This window comes from Apteryx rowi, unplaced genomic scaffold, assembly GCF_003343035.1.
Source record: "Apteryx rowi isolate R43461 unplaced genomic scaffold, aptRow1 scaffold_768, whole genome shotgun sequence".
Lineage (NCBI taxonomy): Eukaryota > Metazoa > Chordata > Aves > Apterygiformes > Apterygidae > Apteryx > Apteryx rowi.
In genome coordinates this window covers 196,415-205,537 of record NW_020451058.1, presented here as the reverse complement: position 1 = coordinate 205,537, position 9,123 = coordinate 196,415, and the positions used below count along the sequence as shown (strand labels likewise).

At 64.3% G+C, this 9,123-nt stretch overlaps 2 protein-coding genes across 3 annotated transcripts in view; one reads left to right on the top strand and one right to left on the bottom strand.

Annotated features, from left to right (window-relative positions):
* Nucleotides 1-4,177, top strand: part of WSB2 (WD repeat and SOCS box containing 2) — a 6,685-nt gene extending 2,508 nt beyond the window's left edge. Inside the window, exons 2-9 of the mRNA XM_026088358.1 lie at nt 224-395; nt 586-821; nt 1,086-1,217; nt 1,585-1,685; nt 2,313-2,485; nt 2,654-2,767; nt 3,169-3,276; nt 3,463-4,177. Coding sequence (XP_025944143.1) covers nt 224-395; nt 586-821; nt 1,086-1,217; nt 1,585-1,685; nt 2,313-2,485; nt 2,654-2,767; nt 3,169-3,276; nt 3,463-3,625 — 1,199 coding nt within the window. The 3' untranslated portion in view covers nt 3,626-4,177. The remainder of the gene's footprint in view (nt 1-223; nt 396-585; nt 822-1,085; nt 1,218-1,584; nt 1,686-2,312; nt 2,486-2,653; nt 2,768-3,168; nt 3,277-3,462) is intronic.
* A 1,264-nt stretch (nt 4,178-5,441) lies between these two features.
* RFC5 (replication factor C subunit 5) lies at nt 5,442-9,032 on the bottom strand. 2 transcript variants are annotated; one of them, XM_026088373.1, is made up of 10 exons: nt 8,967-9,032; nt 8,708-8,844; nt 8,290-8,369; nt 7,968-8,041; nt 7,670-7,829; nt 6,995-7,076; nt 6,703-6,832; nt 6,326-6,403; nt 5,950-6,004; nt 5,442-5,777 (listed from the first exon to the last, which is right to left on the bottom strand). In XM_026088373.1, the coding sequence occupies exons 2-10, from the start codon at nt 8,717-8,719 to the stop codon at nt 5,681-5,683; spliced, it is 768 nt and encodes a 255-aa protein (XP_025944158.1). In that variant the 5' UTR covers nt 8,720-8,844; nt 8,967-9,032; the 3' UTR covers nt 5,442-5,680. The 2 variants fall into 2 exon arrangements, with proteins under 2 accessions (XP_025944158.1, XP_025944157.1); XM_026088372.1 differs by having other exon boundaries at nt 8,708-8,839; nt 8,967-9,021.
* Between the last annotated feature and the right edge of the window lie 91 nt (nt 9,033-9,123).

Genomic DNA, 9,123 nt, shown 5'->3' with positions numbered 1-9,123 from the left:
GGGAATGGGAATGGGGACGGGGACGGGAATGGGGATGAGAACGGGGACGGTGACGGGGATGAGAACAGGGACGGGGATGGGAACAGGGACGGTGACGGGGATGGGAACGGTGATGGGGATGAGAACGGGGATGGGGACGGGAACGGGGATGGGAACGGGGATGGGGACGGGAATGGGAATGGGGACGGCATTTTCCCCCGCCGGGCTCCGTCTCGCCGCCCAGAGGAGCCCGTCCTGCTGGCGGAGCTGAAGCCGGGCCGGCCGCAGCAGTCCGACTGGAAGTCGAGCTGCGAGACGTGGAGCGTGGCCTTCTCGCCCGACGGCGCCTGGTTCGCCTGGTCGCAAGGTCACTGCATCGTCAAGCTCATCCCCTGGCCCCTGGAGGAGGCCGAGCTGTGAGTACCGGCGCGGCGGCGCRTGCGCTAAGCTGCGGGCCCACGTCTGCGTCGAGCTGCGCGGCCGTGCCAGCCTTCCCACCCGGAGCAAGCTCCTTCCGCCGGAGCGTGGCCTCCCGACGGGGCGGGAGGAGCGGAGGGGACAGCGTCCGCTACCCACGGGCCCGGTTGCGATCCTCCCTTCTCGCAGCGGCTGCAAAACCTTGGACCGCAAGAGCCACGGCAGCAAAGCGGAGGCGAGGAGCCGAGGGGGCGCCAAGGAGAAGACGCTGGAGTGCGGCCAGATTGTGTGGGGCCTGGCCTTCAGCTCCTGGCCTGCGGCTGACGCCGCGGACCTGGACGGCACCTGCGCCCTGGGGCTGTCCTGTCTGATCCTGGCCACGGGGCTCAACGACGGGCAGATCAAAGTCTGGGAGGTGCAGACAGGTGAGCAGCCCCKTCTGACTCTGGGAACGGGCACAGCGGTGGGACCTGCGGCCTGGGATGAGTTCAGCCCAGCTCTCCGTCCTGCTGGTATCTGCCCTCGCTCCCTTTTGGAAGGAGATCCTGTCTCCATCCTTCCCTTCCCCGGAATATTTCCTGGGGGTGAGTGGGAGCCACTGCCCTCTCCCAAGGGGGACAGCCTGCGCGTGAGGGGCCCGGCCTTGTTCCCTGTGGCAAGACGGTGCTGAGCACGGCCCCYCTCTGCAGGACACCTGCTCTTCAGCCTCTTGGGGCACCAGGAYGTTGTCAGAGACTTGAGCTTTGCTCCCAATGGAAGCCTCATCCTGGTTTCTGCCTCGCGGGACAAGACGTTGCGTGTCTGGGACCTCAGCAGAGATGGTAGGAGCCAGCTGGGGCATCCCCCAGTCCAAGGGCACCCGCGTTTGAWGCTGGACTCTACTGTGGTGGAGGAGAGGGGAGAAAACTGTCTCTGGGTGGGGAGACAGCGGGAGAGGATCTTCGGGGACAACAGTTGAGGCAGAAGGGGAGAGTCCTGCAACACAGAGCAGAACCTCCCCCTCCAAAATGGGACCCGCGATGCAGGAGGGGGCTGCAGATAAATGAGAGGGTTTGGGATCAGCACGGGGAAACATCCAGCCCGACACACGTTTCCCCTTGGGAAAGGGGTAGGGGGAGCACGCGGGGGCCGGGCCCAGCCCTGTCCCTYGCGCTCCCCTCTGGTGACTCGCGTGTCTGCTGTCCCCAGGGCGGCAGGTACAGGTGCTGGCAGGCCACGTGCAGTGGGTCTATTGCTGCTCCATCTCCCCAGACTGCAGCATGCTCTGCTCCGCTGCCGGAGAGAAGTCGGTGAGTCCCGGAGGATGGGAGCCGCTCCAGCGTTCCACCGAATCCAGCGCTCCCTTCGGCCCTCTGCGTCYCGCGCTTGCTCGCCTGGCCCTTGTGACCCCAGGGCTACCCTGCGTCCCAGCCAGACCCCAGCTTGCAGCAGGGCACCTGGGGCGCAAACGGCGCTCGGGCCCGAATCCGGGTGCCGGAGGCCCCCCTTGTGCAGGCTGAGGTGGGCAAGAGCAGGTCGGCTCCTGCGAGGCACGGTGGTTGGAGCGGGAAGGCGAGAGCCACCCTCGCTCCTTGGCTCCTGGGACTGGCCAGCACCGTCCCACCATCTCCCCATGCTGCTGGTGGGCTCTGCCCAGGTCCTGGGGGAGGATACTGGGCTGGGCCCGGGGATGCTGGGAGGAGCCGTGTCCTGCTCAGCAGCTGGGATGTGGCAGGGAAGAGATGCTTGGAGCGGTCCCAGGTCTTTTCTTTTCAACGCAGCTGTTTCAAGCAGCCGCGCTGGCTTCGTCTCCTCCGTTGGGCTGTCCCAGGTCCGTGTGGCTGAGCTGGGTGCTTGGACCAGAGCTGGCGGGAGCAGGGCCCCTCTGCTCCTGCCTGCGCAGGACTTATCGTGGCCCTCGTTGCCGTGCCCCGCAGGCGCTGCTGTGGAGCATGCGGTCGTACACGCTCATCCGGAGGCTGGAGGGGCACCAGAGCAGCGTGGTGTCGTGCGACTTCTCGCCGGACTCGGCGCTCCTTGTCACCGCTTCCTACGACGCCTGCGTCATCATGTGGGACCCCTACACGGGGGAGCAGCTGAGGACGCTGCGGTACGGAGCCGGGGGGCTGCGGGCGACCGACCTGTGCTCTGGGTGGGGGTTTGCTGGGGCCGAGCCGGAGGGTGGCTCTGACTTGCYGGGGTTGGCTCCTCTGCCGGCCCCAGCGCACGGGGCCCGCGGCAGCCTGGCGCTGACTCGGTGAGCTTGTTCTCTCCTCAGCCACGTCCCCTTGCACTCGGTGCTGGACTACAGCAGCGACGTCCACACCAGCTCCCTGCGGTCGGTGTGCTTCTCCCCTGAGGGCTTGTACCTGGCCACGGTGGCAGATGACAGGTAAGTCGGTCTTACCTGAGGCTCTGAAGACTTTGGGGTCTTCAGAGGGGAGAGGGTCCCAAGAGGACGCACCAAAAAGCACCTCAAAGKGGGGAGCAGACCATGTGTGGGATGTCCCCACCAACTCGTTGAGAGCCCTGATGGCACAGGGGGAAAGGACGGGCTACTTGGGGCACTGCTGGTTCACTGGCAAGGAGTAGCAAGGTGAGGACTTGCAATGTGTTGGTGGGGACATGGCATGCCTTGCTGTGGTGTTGTGAGACCTCTGTGATGCTTAAAGGTCCACGGGGAAAGACCTACTCCAGAACTGCACGTGTTCAGGTGAACCTGAAGGCCTTGTTTTAGCTTCAGGCACCCTGTGGATTCAGTCCTAGCATTGYGTCCCCTTCCTTTCTCTTTAGGCTCCTGAGGATCTGGGCTTTGGAGCTGAGATCTCCCGTTGCGTTTGCTCCCATGACCAACGGCTTGTGTTGCATGTACTTTCCACACGGCGGCTTCATTGCCACGGGGTGCGTATGTCTGCTGGAGGGAGCACCGGGCACGTTGAACTGCACTTGGCAGGGGGGAAAGAGCAGAGAAACACATGGTTGCTCCCCTCCTTCTGCCGCTCTGGCTCTGCTCAGCAAATTTGGGGTCYCCTGGTGCGACCAAGAAAGGGCTTCCCTCTCATGGCCTGTTCTGGTGTCTCATTGCAGGACCAGAGATGGCCACGTCCAGTTCTGGACCGCTCCAAGGGTCCTCTCATCACTAAAGCACTTGTGTCGCAAAGCTCTGCGCACCTTCCTAACGACGTACCAGGTCCTGGCGCTCCCCATTCCCAGGAAGCTGAAGGAGTTCCTCACCTACAGGACCTTTTAAGGCAGCGTAGACACCAGAGACACGGAGGCAAGAGGCCTCCGTCTCTTGGGAGAGCTGGGCCTGGATCGGAGGAGGCACTGTAGCAATGACGTCTGGCAGATCTGTGAGCCACAGCACCAGAAGGACTGTTATTCCCCTTGTTTTGGGGCTATGTCTGTGAATGTGGAGGTTATTTTTGCTGTAATAATACTAGAACCCACCAAAAATGCATGCAGAGGGCGAGGGGCAGAGCGCAGCCCCCCGGGGACAGCTCTGGTGGCCCCGCAGGGCACACAGGGGACGTGGCTCTCCCCCCACTGCCTGCAAGTTTGGGGTCTGGTGCTTTTGCTTCCGGTGCGATGTCGTGGGTTGAAGGTTAGCTGGCGCGGTCCAAGCGGAGCATTTGTTGTTAGTGGGAACGGGGGGCTACAACTACCCTCCCCCAAACCGACCCTCGTGAGGACCAGCTTGTACCTTCGGTCCCGGAGCGGGGCAGGCTCTGTCATTCTCAAGGTCCGGACAAACCTGAGCAGGTCTCTGCGGAGTAGAGGGCGGCGATGACAATAAATATTGTTCCTCACTTCCTTCCTCTTCGCTCCTAGAGCCGCTCCGGGTGCCACCGGCAGGCGATGGGGATACGTGGCGGGGCAGGCTCCGGTGGGCTGGGGCGCAGAGGTGCCGGCGCAGCTGGGCTCTGCACCGCAGGTGCCRAGCGATGGGTGATGAACCGGTAAATGTTCAGTGATGGGCACCGGGGAGGCTTGGTCCTTGCGCGTGGCCGTGAAAGAGGAAGTCGGGACACAGTGCTTCGTGCAGCCCGCCCTGCTCTTCTCTGCTGCTTTCTCTCCACCCGTGGCTGCTCCTGGAGCTCCACGCTCCAGCAGGTCTCCAGCAGCACATGCCTCGCGTCCTGGCATGTTGTGCGTGACGCACGCTGGTGTGCCTGTCCCATTCCAGCTCGGCTGGTGACAGCACGTGCTTTCAGTCCCCTGAAGTGTTAGCAGACTCGCTCCGTGCAAAGCCCAAGGCTGASCCCAAGTGATGGGGAAGACGCCTCCTATAAATAGCTCCCGGGGACGTCTTCCCCTGCGGAAGGCTAAACCCAGCAGCTGCTGAGGGAAACGTCCCCGCGGAGCCAAAACGTGGTTAAGGAGTTGGAGAAAAGCTCACAGCAGCAAGAGGAAGCTGGTGTCTTCCTAACGCTCAGAGGGGAAGATTTGACCTACAAGCGCSTTCCCATGCGCTGCGGCAGCCCTGGGAGAGGGACACAGCAGAAAAAGGGACATCAGGAGCAGAGCTTGCCATCGCTGTCACCTGCTGCCCCTCTGTGGGAAGCTCTTAGGGCTCATGCCACCCACCAGCGGGGAAACTCCCTCTTTAAAGACAAGAGGTCTCACTTTTGCTTTGCGAGACTGTCGTTGCAATGAACCGCCCTGTCCCCGCTCGCCTTGCTCCGCACGGCCGCTCAGCGACGCGATGGCGCCCGCCGCCCACTGAGCGCGCGAGAGGCCGGGGCACCAGCTTTGCATACAGGTGACRGCAGCTGGACTTTGGCCTCGGCGGCCGCAACGCTGACTCCCCGCTGCCGAGGAGGAGAGCGGCGGCAGCTGCCTCGAAGCCAGCCCGCGGCGCGCAGGCAGCGCAGTTAAGCTCCGCTGAGCCGTGCGACGAGGTCAGCGGGTTTGCGCTGGCGCCGTGCTCTTCCCCTCGCCCGAAGACCGCCGGCGCCTTGGCAATGGCGCGTGTCCTTTGCTAAGGACGGACACAGGCTGAGGCTCAGCTGCCTCCCGTCAGCCCGCGTTCCCGGTACGGCGGAGAAAAGACCAACGCAACCTGCTCGGCTTCAGTGTCTGCATTTCCCGGCGAAGCCTAGAAACAACGCGGCCCATCTCTCCCACCCCGGCTGCGGGCAGGAGGCTTGTGAAAAGGGAAAAGGAAAGGAAAAAAGGACACAAAAAGCTACTTTCTCTGGAGGCAGGTCAGGGCACGATGGTCCCCTCGAGCTTCTGCTGAGGATTGCAGACAAGGATGCTTCGCCCCTCCGCGGGGAACGGCCGGCCCCCACCCCGGCAGGGCTTAGGCTTCGGCCACGATCAGGTCCCTGGTGACTTGGAAAGCCGCGATGAGGGAGCTCAGCTGAATCTTTTCGCTCGTCCCAGCAGCCAGCCGGTACCTGGAGCAGGAGGAAAGGGGCCGGTTTAAGTCCGCAGCAGTGTCGGCGTCCCGCCAAAGCGACCGCTCTGCCTGGGAGAGGCCGAACGAAGAGCAGCGCCYGGCGCGCGCCGGCGGGGATGCGTGGGGAGCGCTCGCAGCCCTCCCGCCCGGGCGGCGCCGCGGCCGCTTACTCGATCTCTGCCATCTTGATCAGCAGCTGGATGCGGACCGAGGGCGGGAAATCGACTGCGGAGAGAAGGAGACGGCGCCAGTTAGCGCGACCTGGAGCGATGCCCGTCCCACCCTGCCCTGCCGGCACCGCCGCCCCGGGATGCGGTGCAGCGTGGAGTCCTGCTGCCCTTCCGCATGAGCCCAGCTTTCAAAGCTGGAGGACTTCTCCGGAGAAGCCCTGGAGCAAAGGGTAGTTTCCCTTTCGTGCTTTGCTCGAGGCTCTGCGGAGGAGGCAGCCTGGACCAGCTGCAACGGCACTGCTGAATGCGACGTCTCAGCGCCGCTGCCGTCGGAGCGAGGGCTTYGCCGAGAGGAGCCGAGCCCGCGGGCCCTCACCTCTGTGCACGAACAGGTGAATCTCCGTGAGGATGTCGTGCAGGGCCAAGCCCTTCAGCGTCTTCAGCTCCGTGATTTCTGAGACGGGCGCGAGTGAAGGCGTTTCCTTGCCCGGGTTTCCCTGCCACCCCCGCGACCGCCCCGGTGGGGAGCCAGAGCCTCCCCGGCGAGCAGCGTGGCACGAAGAGCCCGGGGGGCAACGGGAGGGGAAGCGCTGGAATAGAGGAGGATTTATAGCGACGGGGATTAAACTCAAGGCAGGGGGGAATTAGCAGGAACTAAGGCTCTGCTTGAGCAAGCATCGCCRCGGCCCTCGCTCGGCCTTCGAGGCAGCGCTGGTCGGACGAGGGCTGTGCAAGGCTGAGAGAAAAGGATACTCCGGTAGGCAGTGGAGAAGTCCTGGTTGAGCATCCAGTCAAGGATGTTGGCAATGTCAGACTTGAGGGGGTGGCCGGTGCAGGTGTAAACGGTCTCCTCCGTCACCTTGCCGAAGGCCATGGAGGTGCTCTGGGGAGGAGGAGGAGGCCYGAGGAGGGAAGCGGCTCCCGGGGGACCAGCCCTTCCTCTGCGACTCCCCCCAGGGAGCAGGGACAACTGCTCCTGGCTTGCACAAGGTAACTAACGTTTGCGTCCGCTGGGGACGGCGGCGGCTGCAGGCACAACCCGTACCTGCAAGATATTCAGGGCTCGGCGCATATCGCCGCTCGAGAGGGTCACCAGAGCCTTCATCCCATCTTCCGTCACGTCCACCCTGGAAGACGAGGAGAACTGCAGCTGCTGCGCAGGGCAAGAGAGAGCCGAAGGACGGCCGGCTCCTGGGTACTAGCAACTGCCCCTGCCCAGGTAACACCCATCAGGGTGCCGGAGCGGCTTTGGGGCACGGCCCCGGCCTCCGTAACGCTCCCGCGGAGCCTGGGGGACAAGGCCGGGAGGTCAGAGCCCAGCACCAGCGCGGGCAGCGGCTGGTGCTGTTGGCTGTGAAGCTGGCGTGCAAGTTTGCAGCCGCCTCGGTAGTTATTTCACGCAAACATCTGGGCAGGCGAGGGCAAGAAGCGGATGTTCTGCTTCAGAAACGCCAAAACCAACATTGTGACTTTTTGCAATGTTAAAACCTGTTTCTTTTTGGCAACGTCGCAACAAATTGCCCAGCAGCACTTGACTTCAAATGCAGCTGAAGCCTGAGGAGAGGGTTAAATACAAGATTGCGGCGACCCTGAAGGCTTTTTTGCCCTAAAGCAAGAATTAAAAACCAGCCGTTGGGTGAATTTTGCTCAAAACATGTGTTTCCATCTGGTCCCCCCCCACCCCCTGGCATGCCGCTCGGTCCCCGCGCCCTCGGCTCACCTCTCCTCCTCGATGACGTGCTGCAGCCGGGGCACCATGAGCTCGGGGGTGAGAGGGCCGAAGCGGAAGCGCGTGCAGCGGGACTGCAGGGCAGGGATGATCTTGGAGAGGTAGTTGCAGATGAGGCAAAAGCGGGTGTTCTCGGTGAACTTCTCGATCACTGTGAGGAGGAGGCAGGAGAGCTGCTCCAGCCGCGACGGAGGGCCTCGAGCGCGTCCCTCRCGGGAGGCAGCTGCCGGCCACCTCCTCTTCCTAGCTGGAAGGGGCGCAAGGGGTCCCACCGCCCGACGCCGCTCACCTCGCCGTAGGGCGTTCTGGGCGTCCTGCGTCATGGCATCCGCTTCATCCAGGATCACCAGCTTGAAGCCTTTCCTGGAACAGAGAGAAAGGAGCTGGCTTCGCTCCTGCCTGCCTTTTAGAAGCTGCCGAGGTCGAGTCAAGCTGGACGCCGGAGAAAAGGAGCTGAGGGACCCCCACGCCCAGCCCGGCCCCAGCCGCAAGGCCCTGTTTGCACCCCCAGCTCCTTCATAGGCCGCTCGGGCACAAAGCCCACGCCGGAGCCACGTGCTTCCCTTGCAGAACCACCTCCCCTGCAGGGAAACGCGGCTTTGCCCACTTACTTAAAGATGGTCCTGGTGCTGGCGAAGCTCAGGATGGGCCCTCTGACTATGTCGATGCCTCTGTCGTCGGAGGCRTTCAGCTAGAGAGGGGCGGAAGGGGGGAAGAGCGGTGGCGGCCGGGGCTCTCTGCCTCCGTGCGCCGGCTCATCCCGGTGCCGCTGGCAGCCGAGCTGGGGCTCCCACCGGTGCTCCTGCTCCCAGCCCAGCCTGGCACCGCCTTGGTGCAGCACCGGAGAGAAAGATCCTCTCGGAAAGTCTCATTCCGGGCACTTGGTGGGAGCAATACCCACGCCGGCCTCAGCGCCTGGAGTGAGAAACCGCCGGCGAGCGCCCGGCCGCCGGCACAGCGCTGCCTGCCCCGGCCCTCGCCCCGGAGCGGGGGCGAAGGCGGCAGGACCAGAGAGCCCACCCGACTTGCCTCTAAAACCATGGAGCTGAATTCCCGGTCCTTGTAGAGCTGCCTGGCGCAGGCGAGGATGGTGGAGGTCTTGCCGGTGCCGGGAGGCCCGTAGAGGAGGAGATGAGGCAGGCGGTCCTCGCGGATGAACTTCTGGACTGGGGAAGGGGCAGGAGGGCAGGGGGAGAGCAGGCAGCGGCTGAGCAGCGCGCAGGGCAGGCAACAGCGGCCGGCCCCGCTGCAGGCCCCCGGCCCCCCCGGTGCTCGGCGCGGGACCCACCGGTGCTCAGGATGTCCTGGTGGGACACCAGGTCGCGCAGGGCCTGCGGGCGGTACTTCTCCACCCTAAGCACACACACACGGCGCTGAGAGGCGGCGGCCCCAGCGGAGGGAGCCCCGCGGAGGGAGCCCCGGCCCGCTCCGCTCCGCTCCCCCCC